At 47.9% G+C, this 22669-nt stretch overlaps 2 protein-coding genes across 3 annotated transcripts; one reads left to right on the top strand and one right to left on the bottom strand.

The window, feature by feature from the left end:
• The first annotated feature begins 1045 nt into the window (after positions 1-1045).
• LOC100410344 (saoe class I histocompatibility antigen, A alpha chain) lies at positions 1046-4335 on the top strand. Of its 2 annotated transcripts, XM_054254889.2 has the most exons (8): positions 1046-1129; positions 1259-1528; positions 1775-2050; positions 2632-2907; positions 3030-3146; positions 3573-3605; positions 3712-3781; positions 3931-4335. In XM_054254889.2, exons 1-8 carry the CDS (start codon positions 1057-1059, stop codon positions 4025-4027), a joined length of 1212 nt encoding a protein of 403 aa, XP_054110864.2. In that variant the 5' UTR covers positions 1046-1056; the 3' UTR covers positions 4028-4335. The 2 variants fall into 2 exon arrangements, with proteins under 2 accessions (XP_054110864.2, XP_035153458.3); XM_035297567.3 differs by lacking the exon at positions 3712-3781 and having other exon boundaries at positions 3925-4335.
• A 14210-nt stretch (positions 4336-18545) lies between these two features.
• LOC100405484 (class I histocompatibility antigen, Gogo-B*0101 alpha chain) lies at positions 18546-21843 on the bottom strand. The gene is given in 9 exon segments (XM_078368563.1): positions 18546-18955; positions 19065-19168; positions 19272-19304; positions 19743-19859; positions 19982-20257; positions 20840-21046; positions 21049-21114; positions 21361-21630; positions 21760-21843. Coding segments are annotated over 8 exon segments (1101 nt in total). The 5' UTR covers positions 21833-21843; the 3' UTR covers positions 18546-18955; positions 19065-19109.
• Positions 21844-22669: the final 826 nt, after the last annotated feature.

The following is a 22669-nucleotide window of genomic DNA, read 5'->3' as shown; positions in this document are numbered from 1 at the left end:
TTGCATTCGTTTTTAATACATTTTGTGGGACTGCCTAAAAACTAATGATCTCCTCATGATTAAAAAAAGAAAAAGGTTACAAAAGTACCAAGTGTTCAGCTTAGATGCTCATAGTTCACGAAAGCAGGCAGTGCTTGAGCGCTGGTGAAGAGCACTGGGACTGCATGGAGCACTCGCAACTCTGAGTGATGACGACAGGCTCCCGGTTCAATACACAGTAACAAACCTGCTTCTTTGTATTCAGGAGGTGTTCTGGACTCACACAGGGAAACTCCCACTAGGGAATGAAAATAATTTTAAATGCAACAACCCAGAGTCACAGATCCATAGCCTGGGAAAGTAAAACTTAGGAGCTTTGAGAGTTTAACTGTGATGCTGTTTTGACCCAGGTCTTTTACAGATTGGAATCCTAATCATTCAGGGATTACAATATTGTGCTACCTACCGTATTAATAAAAAGGAAACTGGTCTCTATGAGAATCTCTATCTGCTGCCTTCAGACAAAACTTCACCAGGTTTAAAGAGAAAACCCCTGTCTCTACACCTCCATGCCCAGGGCGAGCTCACTCTCTGGCATCAAGTTCCCCGTGGTGAGTTTCCTTGTACAAGAGTCCAAGTGGAGCGGTAAGGAGTGGGAGGCAGGGAGCCCAGTTCAGGGACGGGGATTCTAGGAGGAGAAATGAAGGGGAAGGGCCTGGGCGCAGCCTGGGGGTCTCTCCCTGGTTTCCACAGACAGATCCTTGGCCAGGACTCAGGCAGTCAGTGTGACAAAGAAGCTTGTGTAGGAGAAGAGGGATCAGGACAAAGTCCTAGTTCCTGGGCGTGGCTCTCAGGGTCTCAGGCACCAGGTCGTTTCTGCATTGGGGAGGCGCAGCGTTGGGGAATCCCTACTCCCCTGAGTCACTTCTCCCAATCTGAGTCGGGTCCTTCTGCCGGGATACTCATGACGCGCACCCACTTCCCACTTCCATTGGGTGTCGTGTTTCTAGAGAAGCCAATCAGCGTCGCCGCGGTCCTGGTTCTAAAATCCCCATTCGCCCTCCCCAGTTGCCTAGGATGGCGGTCCTGGCGCGCCGAACTCTCCTCCTGCTGCTCTTGGGGGCCCTGGCCCAGACCAAAACCTGGGCGGGTGAGTGAGGGGTCGAGAGGGAAACAGCCTCTGCGGGGAGGAGCGAGGGGCCCGCCGGGCAGGGGAGCAGGACTCGGGGAGCCGCGCAGGGAGGAGGATCTGGGGGTCTCAGCCCCTCCTTGCCCCCAGGCTCCCACTTCATGAGGTATTTCCACATTGCTGTGTCCCGGCCTGGTCGTGGGGAGCCCCGGTACCTAGAAGTCGGCTACGTGGACGACACGCAGTTCGTGCGGTTTGACAGCGACGCCGCGAGACCGAGGATGGAGCCGCGGGCGCCGTGGGTGGAGCAGGAGGGGCCGGAGTATTGGGAAGAGGAGACACAGAGAGCCAAGGATGTGGCACAGACTTTCCGAGTGAACCTGCAGACCCTGCGCGGCTACTACAACCAGAGCGGGGCCGGTGAGTGACCCCCGCCCGGAGCGCAGGTCACGACCCCTCCCCATCCCCCACGGACAGCCCGGGTTCCCCGGAGTCTCCAGGTCCGAGATCCACCCCGGGGCTGCCGGACCCGCCCAGACCCTGGACGCGGGAGAGCCCCAGGCGCCTTTACTCGGTTTCATTTTCAGTTTAGACCAAAGTCCCCGCGGGTCGGTCGGGGCGGGGGCGGGGCTCGGTGGGCGGGGCTGACCGAGGGGGCGGGGCCAGGGTCTCACACCCTCCAGTTGATGTACGGCTGCGACCTGGGGCCCGATTGGCGCCTCCTCCGCGGGTATCTCCAGTTCGCCTATGACGCCAAGGATTATATCTCCCTGAACCATGACCTGAGCTCCTGGACCGCCGCGGACACAGCGGCTCAGATCACGCAGCGCAAGTGGGAGGCGGCCAATGTGGCGGAGGAGTGGAGAGCCTACATGGAGGGCACTTGTCTGGAGTGGCTCCGCAGACACCTGAAGAACGGGAAGGAGACGCTGCAGCGTGCGGGTACTAGGGACAGTAGGAAGCCTTCCCCATCTTCTATAGATCCCTGGGGATGACCTTCCAGTAGGAGGGGAGGAAAATGGGATCAGCGCTAGAATATACCCCTCCCTTGAATGGAGAATGGCATGAGTTTTCCTGAGTTTCCTCTCAAGGCCCCCTCTGCTCTCTAGGACAAGTTAGGGATGACGTCTCTGAGGAAATGGACGGGATGACGGTCCCTGGAATACTTATGAGGGGTCCCCCCGACCCCTGCAGCCGCCTTGGGCGCTGTGACTTTTTCTCTCAGGCCTTGTTCTCTGCCTCACACTCAATGTGTTTATTTAAAATTTTGATTCCAGCTTTTCTGAGTCCTTCCACCTCCACTCAGGTGAGGAACAGAAGTCGCTGTTCCCCTCTTCTCAGACACTAGAACTTTGCAAGACATGGAAGATTATCCCAGGTGCCTGTGTCCAGGCTGGTATCTGGGTTCTGTGCTCCCTCCTCACCCCAGGTGTCCTGTCCATTCTCAGGATGATCACACGGGTATTACCATGATGTCCCATGAGAGATGAAAAGTGCCTGAATTTTCTGACTCTTCCCATCAGATCCCCCAAAGACACATGTGACCCACCACCCCATCTCTGACCATGAGGCCATCCTGAGGTGCTGGGCCCTGGGCTTCTACCCTGCGGAGATCACACTGACCTGGCAGCGGGATGGGGAGGACCAGACCCAGGACATGGAGCTTGTGGAGACCAGGCCAGCAGGGGATGGAAACTTCCAGAAGTGGGCGGCTGTGGTGGTGCCTTCTGGAGAAGAGCAGAGATACACGTGCCATGTGCAGCACGAGGGGCTGCTGGAGCCCCTCACCCTGAGATGGGGTAAGGAGGGGGATAGGGGTCATGTCTCTTTTCAGGGAAAGCAGGAGCTTTTCTTGAGCCCTTCAGCAGGGTCAGGACTGAGGCCTGGGGTCAGGGCCCCTCACCTTCCCCTCCTTTCCCAGAGCCGTCTTCCCAGCTCACCATTTCTATCATGGGCATCGTTGCTGGCCTGGTTGTCCTAGGAGCTGTGGTCATTGGAGTGATGGTCACTGCTGTGATGTGGAGGAAGAAGAGCTCAGGTAGGGAGGGCATGAAGGAGGGTCTGGGTTTTCTTGTCCCACTGGGGGTTTCAAGTCCCAGGTAGAAGTGTTCCCTTCCTCATTACTGGAAAGCACCATCCACACATGGGCTGACCTAGCCTGTGGACCTGTATACCAGTACTTATTCTTTGTGAAGCACGTGTGACAATGAAGGACAGATGTATCACCTTGATGATTGTGGTGTTGGAGATCTGGTCCTGGCATTCACAAGTCAAGGGAAGGTTCCTGCTAAGGAGGGCAGTTGGTCCAGGACCAATATCTGTTTCCCTGGTGTTTCCTGTTCCTGCCCTGGGTTTGTAGTCATAGTTCTGGGAACTTCTCTAGAGTCCCAGACTAGGAGGTTCCTCTACGATCTCATGGCCCTGCCTCCTCCCTGTCCCCTCACAGAACATTTTCTTCCCACAGGTGGAGAAAGAGGAAGCTACTCTCAGGCTGCGTGTAAGTGGTGGGGGCGGGAGTGTGGAGGAACTCACCCACCCCATAATTTCTCCTGTCCCACATCTCCTGCGGGCTCTGACCAGGTCCTGTTTTTGTTCTACCCCAGGCAGTGACAGTACCCAGGGCTCTGATGTGTCTCTCATGGCTTGTAAAGGGGAGACCCTGAGAGGCCCAAAGTGGCTGGGGGTGGGGCAGAAGGGAAAGGACTAGGTTATGGGGATTCTTTGATTGGGACATTTCCAGTGTCTGGTGGGCTGTTCAGAGTGTCATCACTTACCATGACTGACCTGAATTTGTTCATGACTATTGTTTTCTGTAGCCTGAGACAGCTGCCTTGTGTGGGACTGAGACGCAGGATTTCTTCACGCCTCCCCTTTGTGACTTCAAGAGCCTCTGGCATCTCTTTCTGCAAAGGTTTCTGAATGTGTCTGAGTCCCTGTTAACATAATATAAGGAGGTGGAGAGATAGCCCATCACGTGTCCACCATGACCTCTGTCCCCACACTGACCTGTGTTCCCTCCCCAGTCATCTTTCCTGTTCCAAGAGGTGGGGCTGGGTGTCTCCAACTCTGTCTCAGCTTCATGGTGCACTGAGCTGCAACCTCTTACTTCCCTCCTGAAAATAAGAATCTGAATATAAATTTGTTTTCTCAAATATTAAGCTGATGGATTAATTAAATACACCAATTCCTAGAATTTGAGAGAGGAAATAAAGACCGAAGAACCTTCCAGAGTCCTCATGTTTGGTGTGCTGAGTCTGTTGCAGGTGGGGATGGAGAAGGCTGTGAGGAGCTGAGTGTGGGTGGGGCCTGTGCCCAGTTGCTGCCGAGTCCATCATGGGATTTATGTTGTCAGTCCTCAGCTGGGTCAGCTTCACTGCTCCATTGTCCTTGTCCCTTCAGTGGAAACTTGTCCAGCGAAAGCTGTGACCACAGAGGCTCTCACTTCTCCCAGGGCGGCCCCTGCACACAGGAGTCTCTGGGTTTCTGGCCCAAATTTTCAGACCCATTCAGCTCTTGGCCTCCTTCTAGGGCTTGTCTTCTGCTCTGCTCTCCTGCCCTCTCTCCTTGCCCTGGTTCCAGTGATCTTGGTGCTGGCTCCAATCCCAACTCATGTATCTAAAGCAGAGTCTAATTTAGATTGGTATTTGTTTGTAAAATTGGGTCCATGGTCAAGAATTGTACTTTCCTGAAGGGAGAAACCTGGTTGTGTGCTGCAGTGTGCGGGGGGTGGGGGGTGAGGGGTGGGTGGAACACAAGCAGCCCTGCTGACAAAAGCACAGGCAGCTGGATGTCAGTGTGAGGGGACCTTGTGCTGTAGCTGCCACAAAACAGCACTTGGCCTGAGTCTGTGTTAATAAAGATACTGTCCTTAGAATAGGGAGGTGCTCTACAGTGATCATTCATTCAACTGACCTTTGGTGTCAGCCAGACATAGGACAAAATGATTCTGCATCTGGCAAACATCAGTCAAGTAAAATGAGAAAAATCTCTGGTCTTTTGGAGCATATGGTCCAGTTTGAAGAGGCAGACAATAGATAAACAATAACCAGAGTAAGGAAAGAAAGTGCTAGAAGGTGGTAAGTATTGTGAGGCAGGTAATCCAGGGTGTGGCATCGGGGACAGGGAAGGTGGCTGTTGTGCTGGGTAGTCTGTGTGCCTTGTTGCGAAGGTGATCTTTGAAGAAATATTTGAGGAACATGAGGAGTGTTCATGAGGATGTCTGTGAAAGTTCTTTCCAAGCAGGGGAACCTCCAGGGCAAACGCACTGTGGCAGGAAGGTGTCTGTGTTCCCAGAAGAGGAAAGAAGCCAGGAGGGCTGAACAGAGAGAAACTGAGGTGAGGTCAGAGGTGTGGTCAGAGCAGGTGGGCTTGATGGGGATGGGGTTGGATCTGACCTTTGTTCTGTGTGAGATGGGAGTTAAAGGACAATTTGGAGCAGAAGAGGGTCATAGTACAACTTCTCTTTTAAAAGGATCACTCTGACTGCTGTGCTGAGAACAGAATTGAGAGGCGAGGGATGAGGGAGGCAAAAAGAAAAAGAGTGGGAAGTGAGTGCCGTATTCCAGGCTGGAGATGTCATTACCTTGACTGGGGTGTGAGCAAGGGAAATAGTGGGATGTGAGGGGATTCTGGATGCATTTTAAGATAGACTCACAGCATTTGCCAATGGATTGTATCTGTGGTGTGAGAAAGAATCATCAAGGACACTCATAGTTCTAAAATGAGTGAGTAGAAGGAAGGGTGGAGCTGCTGTCAGTGGAGATGGGGAGACTGTGGCAGGAACATACTGAGGAGGGGCCATCCCAGGCACTCGGTGGAGATGTCTACTAGGAATGCAGGTGAGGGAGCTGGGGTGGCAGTTGGACAAACAACTCCAGAGTTTAGGGGAAAGGACTGGGCTGGAGAAATAGACTTAGGAGGTCACACCATATGAATGATACTTAAAACCTCAAGCATGGATGAGGGCACCAAGGAAGTGATTGACTGAAAAGAATGAATGCAGGGAGTAAACCCTGGACCTCCAGTTCTAAGGGATCTGATCAGATCATACCCAGATCAGACTACACAGTTCTGACCCCACACCTAGAGGACGCTTAGACAAGGACCTCCCATGTGCACAGGAATCACCTGGACGTGGTGCTGAGATCCAGGAAGTCTGGAGTCAAGCAAGAGACTCTGGATTATGACAAGGCCGGAGCTCCTGCTGCTGGTTTCCAGATCACACCTGGAATAGAAAGAACACGTGGAGCCCACATGTCTGAACATCAGCCTCCTCACCTGTAGTGCTTGTCATGTATGTGATTCCTTGGTCTTTTGCATACTAATACTCTGAGACAGGCATTCTGAGAAGCCGCCTGAGTATTTTCTAAGCCCCCCACCAGCAATCCTATTAGTTAGATTGGGAACCACTGAGATCAGAGACCACAGAATGGTGGGTAGATGAGGTGAGTTTTCAAACCTTGTTTAAAAGAGGATTTTTCTCACAGAAAGAAAAGGCAGGATGTATATCATCAACTATGAGAGTTGATATTCCCTGTTGACCTCTCCACCATGGGGTAGAAGCCAGGTAGACAATTCCGGATGTGGCTCTCACACAAAGAACACCTCTGAATGCTGCTCTCTGACACTGCTCCACATAGTGATTTCTCACTCACTTCTTGGAGCAAACTATGGAAACCAAATTTTTCTAATTTATACATGAAGCAGTATATCTGGTATTGGGGGCTAATTTTGTTGTTGTGAAGGCCACAGAACAAGGCTGGAAACTACACATTAAGGAACAGAATCCACAGCCCACCCTGGATCGGGTCTCTCCTAGGAACAATGCCTCTGCTGCTGAGCACAGACGCCACCGCTCACACCTCTGACACCCTGGTGCTGGACACTGGACCCTGAGGCTAGGACAGATGTCGCTGCTGCACCTGGATGGAAACTTGACATCACTACTGCCACCCAGCCACCTTTATTAAAATGAATTCTGCACAGTCCCTGCCTCTCTGTGTCACCTCATTCTGGCTCAGATTATGGCAGTAAATAAATAAATAAATAATTTAGGCAGATAGTGAGGGTATGGAAGTCCTCAGTAAGGTTTTCCTTTTAATGAAACACAGCCTCCAAATCATTTTCTTTTCTAACAAATTGCAGACTATAAAATTACTACATCTAACAAGAGAGATAGATTCCAATACAATAATAGCGAAGACTTCAGACTTCAATATCCAAACCTCAGCATTAGACAGATCATCTATACAGAAAATCAGGAAAGAAACATTGGATTTAAACTGACCAAATAAAGCTAACAGATATTTACAGAGCATTCTATCTAATACTACATTCTTTTCACGAACACATGGAACATTTTTCTGGGAGAGAGCCTATGTTAAGCCACAAAACAAGTTTCAATAAATTTCCAAAAATTAAAATCATATCAAATATCTTCTCTGGCCACAGTGGAAAAAAACTAAAAATATACACCAAGAGAAACTTTGGCAGCTGGACAAATATATAGAAATTAAACAACATGTTCCTGAATAATCATTGAGTCAACAGAGAAATTAAGATGGAAATCAAAAAGTTTCTTGAAACAAATGAAAATGGAAACAGAACATATTAAAACCTGTGGGATACAGCTAAACAGGGCTAAAGGGGAAGTTTATACCAATAAATGCCTACCTTAGTAAAGCAGAAACATTACAAATTAACAATGTAACAATGATCCCCAAGGAACTAGAAAAGCAACAACCACCACATCAAAATTAGCAGAAAAAATAATAAAGATCAGAGCAGAACTAAATAAAGACTTTTAAAAACCATGTAAATGATCAACAAAGGAAAAACTTTGTTCTTCAAAAAGATAAGCAAAAGTGATAAACCACTAGCTAGATAAACCAAGAAAAAGAGAGAATACTCAAAGATAATCAGAAAAGAGAAACATTACAACTGATACCACAAAGACGTGAATGATCATCAGAGCCTATTATGAACAATTCTGTACTGACAGACTGGAAAACCTGGAGGAAACGGATACATTCCTGGTGACAACCTACCAAGATTAAATTAGGAAGAATAGAAAACCGGAAGCCCTAACATACATGAACCATTCTCTCATGGGCCAGTGGGCCCCTGACCCACCCTGCGATTATTTCCTCAGCGCTAGTTTGCTTAATTGAAATAGACCTACTCAGCATCAAGCAGAATCCACAGATCAGTTCCTTATTTTAACTTTCATTTTCAGTTCAGGGGCACAAGGACAGGCTGTTTATATGTAAAGTTGTGGGTGTTTTTCTCACAGATTATTTAATCACTGAGGTTTTAAGCCTAGTACCCATTTGTTATTTTTCCTGATCTTCTCCCTCCTCCCACTTTCCATCTTCTGAAAGGCCTCGGTGTGTGTTGTTCCCCTCTATTTTCCAATATTGTTTCCCTCTATTTTCCCCTCTAAATTCTCATCCTTTAGCTCCCACTTGTAAGTGAGAACATGCATTAGTTTGCTAAGGATAATGGCCTCAATCTCCATTCATGTCCCTGCAAAGGACATGATCTCGTTCCTTTTTCTGTCTGCATAGTATTCTACAGTATATATGTACCACATTGTCTTTATCCAATCTATCACTGATGGGCATTTAAGTTGATTCCATGTCTTTGCTATTGTGAATAGTGCTGCAATAAAAATATGTGTGGGCGTGTGCCCTTATAATCTGTCTTTAGATCTTTCAGAAATCACCACACTGTCTTCCACTATGGCTGGCCTAATTTGCACTCCCAACAACAGTTTCTAAGTGTTCCTTTTTCTCCACAACCTTGGCAGCTTCTGTTATTTTTTGAGTTTTTAATAATAGCCATTCTGTCTGGTGTAAGATGGCATCTCATTGTGGTTTTGATTTGCATTTCTCTAATGATCAGTGATGCTGAACTTTTTTTCATATTTGTTGGCTGCATGTATGTCTTTTTTTTGAAAAGTGTTTGTTAATATGCTTTGCCTACTTTTTAATGGAGTTTTTTAATCGTAAATTTGTTTAAGTTTCTTTAAAATGCTAGATATTAGACCTATGTCAGATGCATAGTTTGCAAAAAAAATTCCCCCATTCTAGGCCGGGCGCGGTGGCTCAAGCCTGTAATCCCAGCACTTTGGGAGGCCGAGGCGGGTGGATCACGAGGTCAACAGATCGAGAACATCTTGGTCAACATGGTGAAACCCCGTCTCTACTAAAATTACAAAAAATTAGCTGGGCACAGTGGTGCGTGCCTGTAATCCCAGCTGCTTGGGAGGCTGAGGCAGGAGAATTGCCTGAACCCAGGAGGCGGAGATTGCAGTGAGCCGAGATCGCGCCATTGCACTCCAGCCTGGGTAACAAGAGCGAAACTCCGTCTCAAAAAAAAAAAAAAAAAAAAAACGGTGGCTCAAGCCTGTAATCCCAGCACTTTGGGAGGCCGAGGCGGGTGGATCACGAGGTCAACAGATCGAGACCATCCTGGTCAACATGGTGAAACCCCGTCTCTACTAAAAATTACAAAAAATTAGCTGGGCACGGTGGCGTGTGCCTGTAATCCCAGCTACTCAGGAGGCTGAGGCAGGAGAATTGCCTGAACCCAGGAGGCGGAGGTTGCGGTGAGCCGAGATTGCGCCATTGCACTCCAGCCTGGGTAACAAGAGCGAAACTCCGTCTAAAAAAAAAAAAAAAAAAAAAAAAAAAAAATTCCCCCATTCTGTAGGTTGTCTGTTTATTCTGTTGATAATTTCTTGCACTGTGCAAAACCGCTTTAGTTGAATTAGATCCCCTTTGTCAATTTTTCCTTTTGTTTCACTTGCTTTTGGTATCTTTGTCAAAAAATTGTTGCCGATGCCTCTGTCCTGAGTGGTGTTGCCTAGATTGTCTTCCAAGGTTTTTATAGTTTTTGGTTTTACATTTAAGTCTTTAATCCATCTTCAAGTGATTTTTGTCTATGGTATAAGGAAGGGGTTCAATTTTAATCTTCTGCATATGGCTAGCCAGTTATCCCAGCACCATTTATAAAGGGAATCCTTTCCCCATTGCTTGTTTTTGTCAGGTTTGTCAAAGATTATAGTTGTAGGTGTGTGGTGTTATTTCTGGGTTCTCTATTCTGTTCCATTAAAACACTGTCTGTTTCTGTACCAGTATCATGCTGTTTTCCTTACTGCAGCTCTGAAGTATAGTTAAAATCAAGAACCATGATAACTCCAGCTTTGGTCCTATTGCCTAGAATTGGTTTGGCGATTTGGGCTCTTTTTTCGTTCCATGTGAATTTTTAAATAATTTTTTCTAGTTTTGTGAAGAATGTCAATGGTAGTTTGATAGGAATAGCATTGAATCTAAACATTGCTTTGAGCAGCATGGCCATTTTCATGATATTGATTTTTCCTATCCATAAGCATAGGAAACTTTTCCATTTGTTTGAACAGTGGTTTGTAGTTCTCCTTGTAGAGATCTTTTACCGCTACAGGTTAGCTGAATTCCTAGGTATTTTACTCTTTTTGTGGCAATTGTGAATGGGAGTTCATTCCTGATTTGGCTCTTGGCTTACCTGTTGTTGACATGTAGAAATGCTAGTAATTTTTGCACATTGATTTTGTATCCTGAGACTTTGCTGATGTTGTTTATTAGCTTAAGAACCCTTTGAGCTGAGCCTGCGAGTTTTTCTAGACATAGAATTATGTCATTTGCAAACAGGAATAGTTTGACTTCTTCTCTTTTTATTTGAATAGTCTTTATTTATTTCACTTGCCTAAACTTCCAATACTATATTAAATGCCAGTAGTGAGAGAAGGCATTCTTGTCTTGTGTCAATTTTCAAGGGGAATGCTTCTAGCTTTTCCCATTCAGTATGATGTTGGCTATGGGTTTGTCATAAATGGCTTTTACTATTTTGAGATATGTTCTTTCAATACCTAGTTTATTGAGAGTTTTTAAAAAATATGAATATATGTTGAATTTTATCAAAAGGCCTTTTTGCATCTACTGAAATAATCGTGTGGTATTGGTTTTTTGTTCTGCTTATGTGATGAATCACATTTATTGATTTGCATCCATTCAACCAAACTTGTATCCTAGGGATGAAGCCTATTTAATTGTGATGGGTAAGCTTTCTGATGTGCTGTTCGATTCGGTTTGCCAGTATTTTGTTCAAGATTTTTGTATCACTGTTCATCAAGAATGTTGGCCTGATGTTTTCTTTTTTGTTGTTGTTATATCTCCACCATATTTTGATATCGGGATGATGCTACCTTATAGAATGAGTTAGGGAGGAGTTTCAGTAGAAATGGTACCATCTCTTCTTTGTACATCTAATAGAATTCACCTGTCAATCATCTGGTCCTGGGCTTTTTTTGTGGTTTGGTAGGCTGTTTATTACTGCCTCAAGTTCAGAACTCATTATTTGTTCAGAGATTCAGTTTCTTCTTGGTTCAGTCTTCAGGGTGGTATATGTGTCCATGAATTTATCCATTTCTTCTAGATTTTCTAGTTTATGTGCATAGAGGAGTTCATAATATGTTCTGGTGGTTGCTTGTATTTCTATGGGGTCAGTGGTAATGTTCCTCTTACTGTTTCTAATTGTGTTTATTTGAATTTTCTTTCTTTACTTCATTATTAGTGTATCTAGTGGTCTATATATTTTACTAATTTTTTTAAACCTCCCCACTTCACTGAACTTTTGAATGGTGTTTTGTGTCTTTCTGTCTCCTTCGGGAGATAATATCTTTGTTAATTTTTTTGGTTATTTCTTGTACTCTGCTAGCTTTGGGATATGTTTGCTCTTCTTTCTCAAGTTCTCTTAGTTGTGATTTTAGGTTGTTGACTTGAGATTTTTCTAACTTTTTGATGTAGGCATTTAAGGCTATAAATTTCCCTCTTAACACTGCCTTAGCTGTTTCCTAGATATTCTGGCACATTGAATCTTCGTTCTCATTAATTTGAAAACACTTTATTATCTACCCAAAAGTAATTCAAGAACAGGTTATTCAATCTCTCTGTAATTATATGGTTTGAGTGAATTTCTTTTTCTTGATTTTGATTGCACTGTGGTCTGAGATATTGTTTGTTATTATTTCAGTTCTTTTGCATTTGCTGAGGAGTGTTTTACTCCTGATTGTGTGATATATTTTAGAGTAAGTGCCATGTGGCAATGAGAAAAATGTATATTCTGTTGTTTTGGGATGGAGAGTTCTATAGATATCTATCAGATCCATTTGATCAAGGGCTGAGTTCAGGTCCTGAATATCTTTGTTAATTTTCTGTCTTGATGATCTGTCTAACATTGTCAGTGGGATACTAAAATCTCCTACTATTATTGTGTGAGATTCTAAGTCTCTTTGAAGGTCTCTAAGAACCTGCCTTATGAATCTGGGTGCTCCTGTATGGATGCATTTATATTTAGGATAGTTAGATCTCCTTGCTGAATGGAACCCTTTAATGTTATGTAATGCCCTTTGTCTTTTCTGATGTTTGTTGGTTTAAAGTCTGTTTTGTCAGAAACTAGGATTGTAACCCCAACTTTTTTCTGCTTTCCATTTGCTTGATAAATTTTCCTCCATCCTTTTATTTTGAGCCTCTGTGTCTTATTGCATGTGAGATGGGTGTATTGAAGACAGCATACTGATAAGTCTTGGTTCTTTATCCAGCTTGCCACTCTGTGTCTTTTAAGTGGGGCATTAAGACATTTGCTTTAAAGGTTAGTACTGATATGTATGGATTTGATCCTGTCATCATGATGTTAGCTGGTTACTTTGCAGATTTGCTTACATGGTTGCTTTATTGTGTCACTAGTCTGTGTACTTCAGTGTGTTTTTTGTTGTGGCTGGTAACTGTCTTTCCTTTCCATATTTAGTACTTCCTTCAGGAGTTCTTGTAATGCAAGACTGGTGGTAATGAATTCCCATGGCATTTGCTTGTCTAAAAAGAATCTTATTTCTTTCTTTTTTTTTTTTTTTTTTTGCTTATAAAGCTTAGTTGGGCTGGATATGAAATTCTGTTGGAAATTCTTTTCTTTAAGAATGTTCAATATTGGCCGTCATTGCTTCTGGCTTGTAGGGTTTCCTCTGAGAGGTCCACTGTTAGTCTAATGGGCTTCCCTGTGGAGGTGACCTGGCCTTTCTCTCTGGCTGCCCTTAATGTTTTTTCTTTCATTTAAAACCTGGAGAATCTGATGACTATATGTCTTGGGAATGATCTTCTCATGCCGTAACTTGCCAGGGTCCTCTGCATTTCTGAATTTGAATGTTAGCCTGTCTAGCTAGGTTGCGGAAGTTATCATGAATGATGTCCTGAAATGTTTTCCAGATTGGTTCCATTCTCCCCATCTCTTTCAGGTACGCCAATTATTCATAGATTCAGTTTATTTACATAATCCCATGTTTCTGGGAGGTTTTGCTGATTCCTTTTCATTCTTTTTTCTCTATTCATGTCTTCCTGTTTTATTTTAGAAAGCCAGTCTTCAATTACTGTGATTCTTTTCTCCACTTCCTCTATTCTGCTACTAATACTGGTGACTATACTATGAAATTCTTATAGTGTTTTTCAGCTTTGTCAGGTTGGTTACATTCTTTTTTTTATTTTGGGAAGGAGTTTCGCTCTTGTTACCCAGGCTGGGGTGCAATGGCACGATCTCGGCTCATCACAATCTCCACCTCCTGGGTTCAGGCAATTCTCCTGCCTCAGCCTCCTGAGTAGCTGGGATTACAGGCATGCACCACCATGCCCAGCTAATTTTTTGTATTTTTAATAGAGATGGGGTTTCACCATGTTGACCAGGATGGTCTCAATCTCTTGACCTCGTGATCCACCCGCCTCGGCCTCCCAAAGGGCTGGGATTACAGGCTTGAGCCAGCATGTCCCGCCGTTCTTCTTTATACTAGCTATTTTGCTGTTCAGCTCCTGCAATGTTTTATCATGATTTTAAGCTTCCTTGCATGATGTCCTGAAATGTTTTCCAGATTGGTTCCATTCTCCCCATCTCTTTCTTGCATTGGATTACAGTGTACTCCTTTATCATAGTGAAATTCATTTCTATTTATATTCCCAATTCTACTTCTGTTGTTTCAGCCATCTCAGCCTTAACCTGGTTCTCAACCATTGCTAGCTTTTTCGTTTTCAGCATTCTTTTGCTGATTCTTTTTGTCTTTGTGGGCTTATCTACCTTCAATCTTTGAGGTTGCTGATCTTTGAATCGATTTTGTTTTTCTCCTCTTTTGCTTTCTCTTTTAACAGTCTGGCCACTTTTCTGTAGGGCTGCTGCAGTTTGCTAGGGACCTGCTCCAGTTTCTAGTTGCCTCAGATTTTCCAGTATCTGGAGGTATCACCAGTAAAATTTATGTGACAACAAAGATGGCAGTCTGCCCATTCCTCTGAGAGCTCTGTCTCAGGGAAGTACGGGCCTGTTGCCAGCCCAAACACACCTGTAGGAGGTGCTAGGGAACCTGGTTGGAAGGTCTTGCCCAGTCAGAAGGAACAGCATTGGGGATTTACTTTAAAACATAGTCTGGCCATGTTTTTGTAGAGCAGCTATGCTGTGCTGGGGTTCTGCTTTGACCTCTGGCTGCCTTGGACACTCTGAAATTGGAAGGCTGGAATGGCATAGTCATACAAACAGCAAAGTTGGGGGCCCACCCCTCCCCAGGGAGCTCTGTCCCAGTTAGGCACAACACTGATGCTGTGGATAGAATCCCAAGCCAAAAGAATCTTGTCCTGTCACGTGATATGGAAGTGGGGCCTGCAGCCCTGTGAATTTAGCCTCTTTCCTAGAAGTATGTATGGGGGTCTAATATCCCACCTTGCCAGAGCTGCACTTACTTTTGCCAGGAAGCCAGAATTCTAGAGTATCTAAAGCTGCATGGGTTGAGTTGTTTCCTTGATTAATCCCAATGCAAGTACCTGAACGTTTCAGTTGAAGGTGCTGCATTTATTTGCCCCTTTCATTCCTCTCCATGAGAGTCACACATCCTAGGTGCATTTAGCCAGCCATCTCAGCCACTCCCCCAGAACCTTGACCTAAGGAGTGAGGGCTCCTAAGGTTAAATCAGTAAGTAGAATCCAATAGAACTGTCATTATTTTAAAAAATAATGACAAACAAAGTATTCACCACAGGGTAACCTTTGACAGAATTAAATACATTCATGTTGAGCACCCAGATTATTTGAGGCTTTCCATTCCCCAGTGGAGAGTGGTATATGACTACATGTTCCTCTGGGAAAGACCTGTAGAAAGAATATACCTAGCACAAAAGGGCCTCTGACATATCAACTGGCTTTGGTGTAATCTGAATACCCAGGACTCAAGATTGGTGACTGTTAAGCACACCTAGCAGTTTTTATACCCGTGTGTCAAGTGGCACCTTCATGCCTTGGTGAGGGGGCATCCTGTCAGCCCTCCAAGGAGACATGGTTTAGGAGATGGTCTCGAACTCCCGACCTCAGGTGATCCTCCTGCCTCAGCCTCCCAAAATGTGGGAATGTGTTACTGAGGGCCCTGAGGTTCCTGGGCCGGCACCACCACCAGGGCCAGCCGGTGAGTGACTTCACGCCGCGGGTAGAGGTGTCCTCAGAGCCCCACACTGACGGGTCCGAGTCTTCCAGGTGTGGATGGCGGGGCCTCAGCTGACTCCTCGCGTATGGAGGCAGCACTAGGGACATTGTGCTCCAGGTTTCTCCTTCAGTCTAGATCATGACTAAGGTCTGCTGTGACTAATTACAGAGGGAGGGAAGACCTGGGGTGGGTGGGGCGACCTCCCTCCCCTTCCAGGGCTCACCTTGAGGCAAGTCCAGGGCCTGACACCTGCAGATGCTGCTGCGCTGCTGGGTAGTGGCTCTGGACGGGACCTTACTCAGGGTACACTTTCAGTTCGCATACAACAGGGAGATTTCATGTCCCTGAATGAGGACCTACAGACCTGGACAGTGGCTCAAAGCGTGGCTTGGAGGATCCAGCGCACCTGGGAGAGGTTCTGGATCGCGGAGGCCACCGGGGAACCCCTGATGGGTCAAAGGTGGCTGCTCAGACATCTGGAGCATGGCAAGGAGATGCTGCTGCCGGCAGGTACTGGGGTCCTCGGGGTTGCCCTTCAGGCACATCCGGAATTGTCTACCTGGCTTCTTCCCCATGGTGGAGAGGTCAACAGGGAATATCAACTCTCATAGTTGATGATATACATCCTGCCTTTTCTTTCTGTGAGAAAAATCCTCTTTTAAACAAGGTTTGAAAACTCACCTCATCTATCCACCATTCTGTGGTCTCTGATCTCAGTGGTTCCCAATCTAACTAATAGGATTGCTGGTGGGGGGCTTAGAAAATACTCAGGCGGCTTCTCAGAATGCCTGTCTCAGAGTATTAGTATGCAAAAGACCAAGGAATCACATACATGACAAGCACTACAGGTGAGGAGGCTGATGTTCAGACATGTGGGCTCCACGTGTTCTTTCTATTCCAGGTGTGATCTGGAAACCAGCAGCAGGAGCTCCGGCCTTGTCATAATCCAGAGTCTCTTGCTTGACTCCAGACTTCCTGGATCTCAGCACCACGTCCAGGTGATTCCTGTGCACATGGGAGGTCCTTGTCTAAGCGTCTTCTAGGTGTGGGGTCAGAACTGTGTAGTCTGATCTGGGTATGATCTGATCAGATCCCTTAGAACTGGAGGTCCAGGGTTTACTCCCTGCATTCATTCTTTTCAGTCAATCACTTCCTTGGTGCCCTCATCCATGCTTGAGGTTTTAAGTATCATTCATATGGTGTGACCTCCTAAGTCTATTTCTCCAGCCCAGTCCTTTCCCCTAAACTCTGGAGTTGTTTGTCCAACTGCCACCCCAGCTCCCTCACCTGTATTCCTAGTAGACATCTCCACCGAGTGCCTGGGATGGCCCCTCCTCAGTATGTTCCTGCCACAGTCTCCCCATCTCCACTGACAGCAGCTCCACCCTTCCTTCTACTCACTCATTTTAGAACTATGAGTGTCCTTGATGATTCTTTCTCACACCACAGATACAATCCATTGGCAAATGCTGTGAGTCTATCTTAAAATGCATCCAGAATCCCCTCACATCCCACTATTTCCCTTGCTCACACCCCAGTCAAGGTAATGACATCTCCAGCCTGGAATACGGCACTCACTTCCCACTCTTTTTCTTTTTGCCTCCCTCATCCCTCGCCTCTCAATTCTGTTCTCAGCACAGCAGTCAGAGTGATCCTTTTAAAAGAGAAGTTGTACTATGACCCTCTTCTGCTCCAAATTGTCCTTTAACTCCCATCTCACACAGAACAAAGGTCAGATCCAACCCCATCCCCATCAAGCCCACCTGCTCTGACCACACCTCTGACCTCACCTCAGTTTCTCTCTGTTCAGCCCTCCTGGCTTCTTTCCTCTTCTGGGGACACAGACACCTTCCTGCCACAGTGCATTTGCCTTGGAGGTTCCCCTGCTTGGAAAGAACTTTCACAGACATCCTCATGAACACTCCTCATGTCCCTCAAATATTTCTTCAAAGATCACCTTCGCAACAAGGCACACAGACTACCCAGCACAACAGCCACCTTCCCTGTCCCCGATGCCACACCCTGGATTACCTGCCTCACAATACTTACCACCTTCTAGCACTTTCTTTCCTTACTCTGGTTATTGTTTATCTATTGTCTGCCTGTTCAAACTGGACCATATGCTCCAAAAGACCAGAGATTTATCTCATTTTACTTGACTGATGTTTGCCAGATGCAGAATCATTTTGTCCTATGTCTGGCTGACACCAAAGGTCAGTTGAATGAATGATCACCGTAGAGCACCTCCCTATTCTAAAGACAGTATCTTTGTTAACACAGACTCAGGCCAAGTGCTGTTTTGTGGCAGCTACAGCACAAGGTCCCCTCACACTGACATCCAGCTGCCTGTGCCTTTGTCAGCAGGGCGCTTGTGTTCCACCCACCCCTCACCCCCCACCCCCCGCACACTGCAGCACACAACCAGGTTTCTCCCTTCAGGAAAGTACAATTCTTGACTATGGACCCAATTTTACAAACAAATACCAATCTAGATTAGACTCTGCTTCAGATTCATGAGTTAGGATTGGAGCCAGCACCAAGATCACTGGAACCAGGGCAAGGAGAGAGGGCAGGAGAGCAGAGCAGAAGACAAGCCCTAGAAGGAGGCCAAGAGCTGAATGGGTCTGAAAATTTGGGCCAGAAACCCAGAGACTCCTGTGTGCAGGGGCCGCCCTGGGAGAAGTGAGAGCCTCTGTGGTCACAGCTTTCGCTGGACAAGTTTCCACTGAAGGGACAAGGACAATGGAGCAGTGAAGCTGACCCAGCTGAGGACTGACAACATAAATCCCATGATGGACTCGGCAGCAACTGGGCACAGGCCCCGCCCACACTCAGCTCCTCACAGCCTTCTCCATCCCCACCTGCAACAGACTCAGCATACCAAACATGCGGACCCTGGAAGGTTCTCCGGTCTTTATTTCCTCTCTCAAATTCTAGGAATTGGTGTATTTAATTAATCCATCAGCTTAATATTTGAGAAAACAAATTTATATTCAGATTCTTATTTTCAGGAGGGAAGTAAGAGGTTGCAGCTCAGTGCACTATGAAGCTGAGATAGAGTTGGAGACACGCAGCCCCACCTCTTGGAACAGGAAAGATGACTGGGGAGGGAACACAGGTCAGTGTGGGGACAGGGATCACGGTGGACACAGGGGTGGGCTGTCTCTCCAGCTCCTCACATTATGTTAACAGGGACACAGACACATTCAGAAACCTTTGCAGAAAGAGATGCCAGAGGCTCTTGAAGTCACAAAGGGGAGGCGTGAAGAAATCCTGCGTCTCAGTCCCACACAAGGCAGCTGTCTCAGGCTACAGAAAACAATAGTCATGAACAAATTCAGGTCAGTCATGGTAAGTGATGACACTCTGAACAGCCCACTACACACTCAAAACGTCCCAATCAAAGAATCCACATTACCCAGTTCTTTTCCTTCTGCCCCACACCCCAGCCACTTTGGGCCTCTCAGGGTCTCCCCTTTACAAGCCATGAGGACACATCAGAGCCCTGGGTACTGTCACTGCCTGGGGTAGAACAAAAACAGGACCTGGTCAGAGTCCGCAGATGTGGGCCAGGAGGGATTATGGGGTGGGTGAGTTCCTCCACACTCCCGCCCCCACCACTTACACGCAGCCTGAGAGTAGCTTCCTCTTTCTCCACCTGTGGGAAGAAAATGTTTTGTGAGGGGACAGGGAGGAGGCAGGGCCATGAGATCTTAGAGGAACCTCCTAGTCTTGGACTCAAGGGAAGTTTCCAGAACTATGACTACAAACCCAGGGCAGGAACCGGAAACACCAGGAAAACAGATATTGGTCCTGGACCAAGTGCCCTTCTAAGATCTGTCATTAGCAGGAACCTTCCCCTGACTTGTGAATGCTGGGACCAGATCTCCAACACCACAATCATCAAGGTGATACATCTGTCCTTCATTGTCACACGTGCTTCACAAAGAATAAGTACTGGTATACAGGTCCCCAGGCAAGGTTGGACCATGTGTGGATGGTGCTTTCCAGTAATGAGGAAGGGAACACTTCTACCTGGGACTTGAAACCCCCAGTGGGACAAGAAAACCCAGACCCTCCTTCATGCCCTCCCTACCTGAGCTCTTCTTCCTCCACATCACAGCAGTGACCATCGCTCCAATGTCCACAGCTCCTAGGACAACCAGGCCAGCAACGATGCCCATGATAGAAATGGTGAGCTGCGAAGACGGCTCTGGGAAAGGAGGGGAAGGTGAGGGGCCCTGACCCCAGGCCTCAGTCCTCACCCTGCTGAAGGGCTCAAGAAAAGCTCCTGCTTTCCCTGAAAAGAGACATGACCCCTATCCCCCTCCTTACCCCATCTCAGGGTGAGGGGCTCAGGCAGCCCCTCGTGCTGCACATGGCATGTGTATCTCTGCTCTTCTCCAGAAGGCACCACCACAGCCGCCCACTTCTGGAAGTTTCCATCCCCTGCTGGCCTGGTCTCCACAAGCTCCACGTCCTAGGTCTGGTCCTCCACATCCCGCTGCCAGGTCAGTGTGATCTCTACAGGGTAGAAGCCCAGGGCCCAGCACCTCAGGATGGCCTCATGGTCAGAGATGGGGTGGTGGGTCACATGTGTCTTTGGGGGATCTGATGGGAAGAGTCAGAAAATTCAGGCACTTTTCATCTCTCATGGGACATCATGGTAATACCCGTGTGATCATCCTGAGAATGGACAGGACACCTGGGGTGAGGAGGGAGCACAGAACCCAGATACCGGCCTGGACACAGGCACCTGGGATAATCTCCCATGTCTTGCAAAGTTTTAGTCTCTGAGAAGAGGGGAACAGCGACTTCTGGTCCTCATCTGAGTGGAGGTGGAAAGACTCAGAAAAGCTGGAATCAAAACTTTAAATAAACACATTGAGTGTGAGGCAGAGAACAAGGCCTGAGAGAAGAAGTCACGGCGCCCAAGGCGGCTGCAGGGGTCAGGGGGGACCCCTCATAAGTATTCCAGGGACCGTCATCCCGTCCATTTCCTCAGAGACGTCATCCCTAAATTGTCCTAGAAAGCAGAGGGGGCCTTGAGAGGAAACTCAGGAAAACTCATGCCATTCTCCATTCAAGGGAGGGATATATTCTAGCGCTGATCTCATTTTCCTCCCCTCCTACTGGAAGGTCATCCCGAGAGATCTATAGGAGATGAGGAACGCTCCCTGCTGTCCCTAATACCCGCATGCTGCAGAGTCTCCTTCCCGTTCTTCAGGTGTCTTCGGAGCCACTCCAGGCCCGTGCCCTCCATGTAGGCTCTCCACTCCTCCGCCACATTGGCCGCCTCCCACTTGCGCTGCGTGATCTGAGCCGCTGTGTCCGCGGCGGTCCAGGAGCTCAGGTCATGGTTCAGGGAGATATAATCCTTGGCGTCGTAGGCGAACTGGAGATACCACGGAGGAGGCTCCAGTCGGGCCCCAGGTCGCAGCCGTACATCAACTGGAGGGTGTGAGACCCTGGCGCCGCCCCCTCGGTCAGCCCCGCCCACCGAGCCCCGCCCCCGCCCCGACCAACCCGCGGGGACTTTGGTCTAAACTGAAAATGAAACCGAGTAAAGGCGCCTGGGGCTCTCCCGCGTCTAGGGTCTGGGCGGGTCCGGCAGCCCCGGGGTGGATCTCGGACCTGGAGACTCCGGGGGACCCGAGCTGTCCGTGGGGGATGGGGAGGAGTCGTGACCTGCGCTCCGGGCGGCGGTCACTCACCGGCCCCGCTCTGGTTGTAGTAGCCGCGCAGGGTCTGCAGGTTCACTCGGAAAGTCTGTGCCACATCCTTGGCTCTCTGTGTCTCCTCTTCCCAATACTCCGGCCCCTCCTGCTCCACCGACGGCGCCCGCGGCTCCATTCTCGGTCTCGCGGCGTCGCTGTCAAACCGCACGAACTGCGTGTCGTCCACGTAGCCGACTTCTAGGTACCGGGGCTCCCCACGGCCAGGCCGGGACACAGCAATGTGGAAATACCTCATGAAGTGGGAGCCTGGGGGCAAGGAGGGGCTGAGACCCCCAGATCCTCCTCCCTGCGCGGCTCCCCGAGTCCTGCTCCCCTGCCCGGCGGGCCCCTCGCTCCTCCCCGCAGAGGCTGTTTCCCTCTCGACCCCTCACTCACCCGCCCAGGTTTTGGTCTGGGCCAGGGCCCCTAAGAGCAGCAGGAGGAGAGTTCGGGGCGCCAGGACCGCCATCCTAGGCAACTGGGGAGGGCGAATGGGGATTTTAGAACCAGGACCGCGGCGACGCTGATTGGCTTCTCTAGAAACGCGACACCCAATGGAAGTGGGAAGTGGGTGCGCGTCATGAGTATCCCGGCAGAAGGACCCGACTCAGATTGGGAGAAGTGACTGGGAGTAGGGATTCCCCAACGCTGCGCCTCCCCAGAGCAGAAACGACCTGGTGCCTGAGACCCTGAGAGCCACGCCCAGGAACTAGGACTTTGTCCTGATCCCTCTTCTCCTACACAAGCTTCTTTGTCACACTGTCTGCCTGAGTCCTGGCTAACGATCTGTCTGTGGAAACCAGAGAGAGAACCCCAGGCTGCGCCCAGCCTCTTCCCCTTCATTTCTCCTCCTAGAATCCCCGTCCCTGAACTGGGCTCCCTGCCTCCCACTCCTTACCGCTCCACTTGGACTCTTGTACAAGGAAACTCACCACGGGGAACTTGATGCCAGAGAGTGAGCCCGCCCTGGGCATGGAGGTGTAGAGACAGGGGTTTTCTCTTTAAACCTGGTGAAGTTTTGTCTGAAGGCAGCAGATAGAGATTCTCATAGAGACCAGTTTCCTTTTTATTAATACAGTAGGTAACACAATATTGTAATCCCTGAATGATTAGGATTCCAATCTGTAAAAGACCTGGGTCAAAACAGCATCACAGTTAAACTCTCAAAGCTCCTAAGTTTTACTTTCCCAGGCTATGGATCTGTGACTCTGGTTGCTGCATTTAAAATTATTTTCATTCCCTAGTGGGAGTTTCCCTGTGTGAGTCCAGAACACCTCCTGAATACAAAGAAGCAGGTTTGTTACTG

This window comes from Callithrix jacchus, chromosome 4, assembly GCF_049354715.1.
Source record: "Callithrix jacchus isolate 240 chromosome 4, calJac240_pri, whole genome shotgun sequence".
In the NCBI taxonomy this organism is placed as follows: Eukaryota; Metazoa; Chordata; class Mammalia; order Primates; family Cebidae; genus Callithrix; species Callithrix jacchus.
Note: the sequence above shows the minus strand (reverse complement) of the source record. Positions and strands in the feature narration are given on the sequence as shown.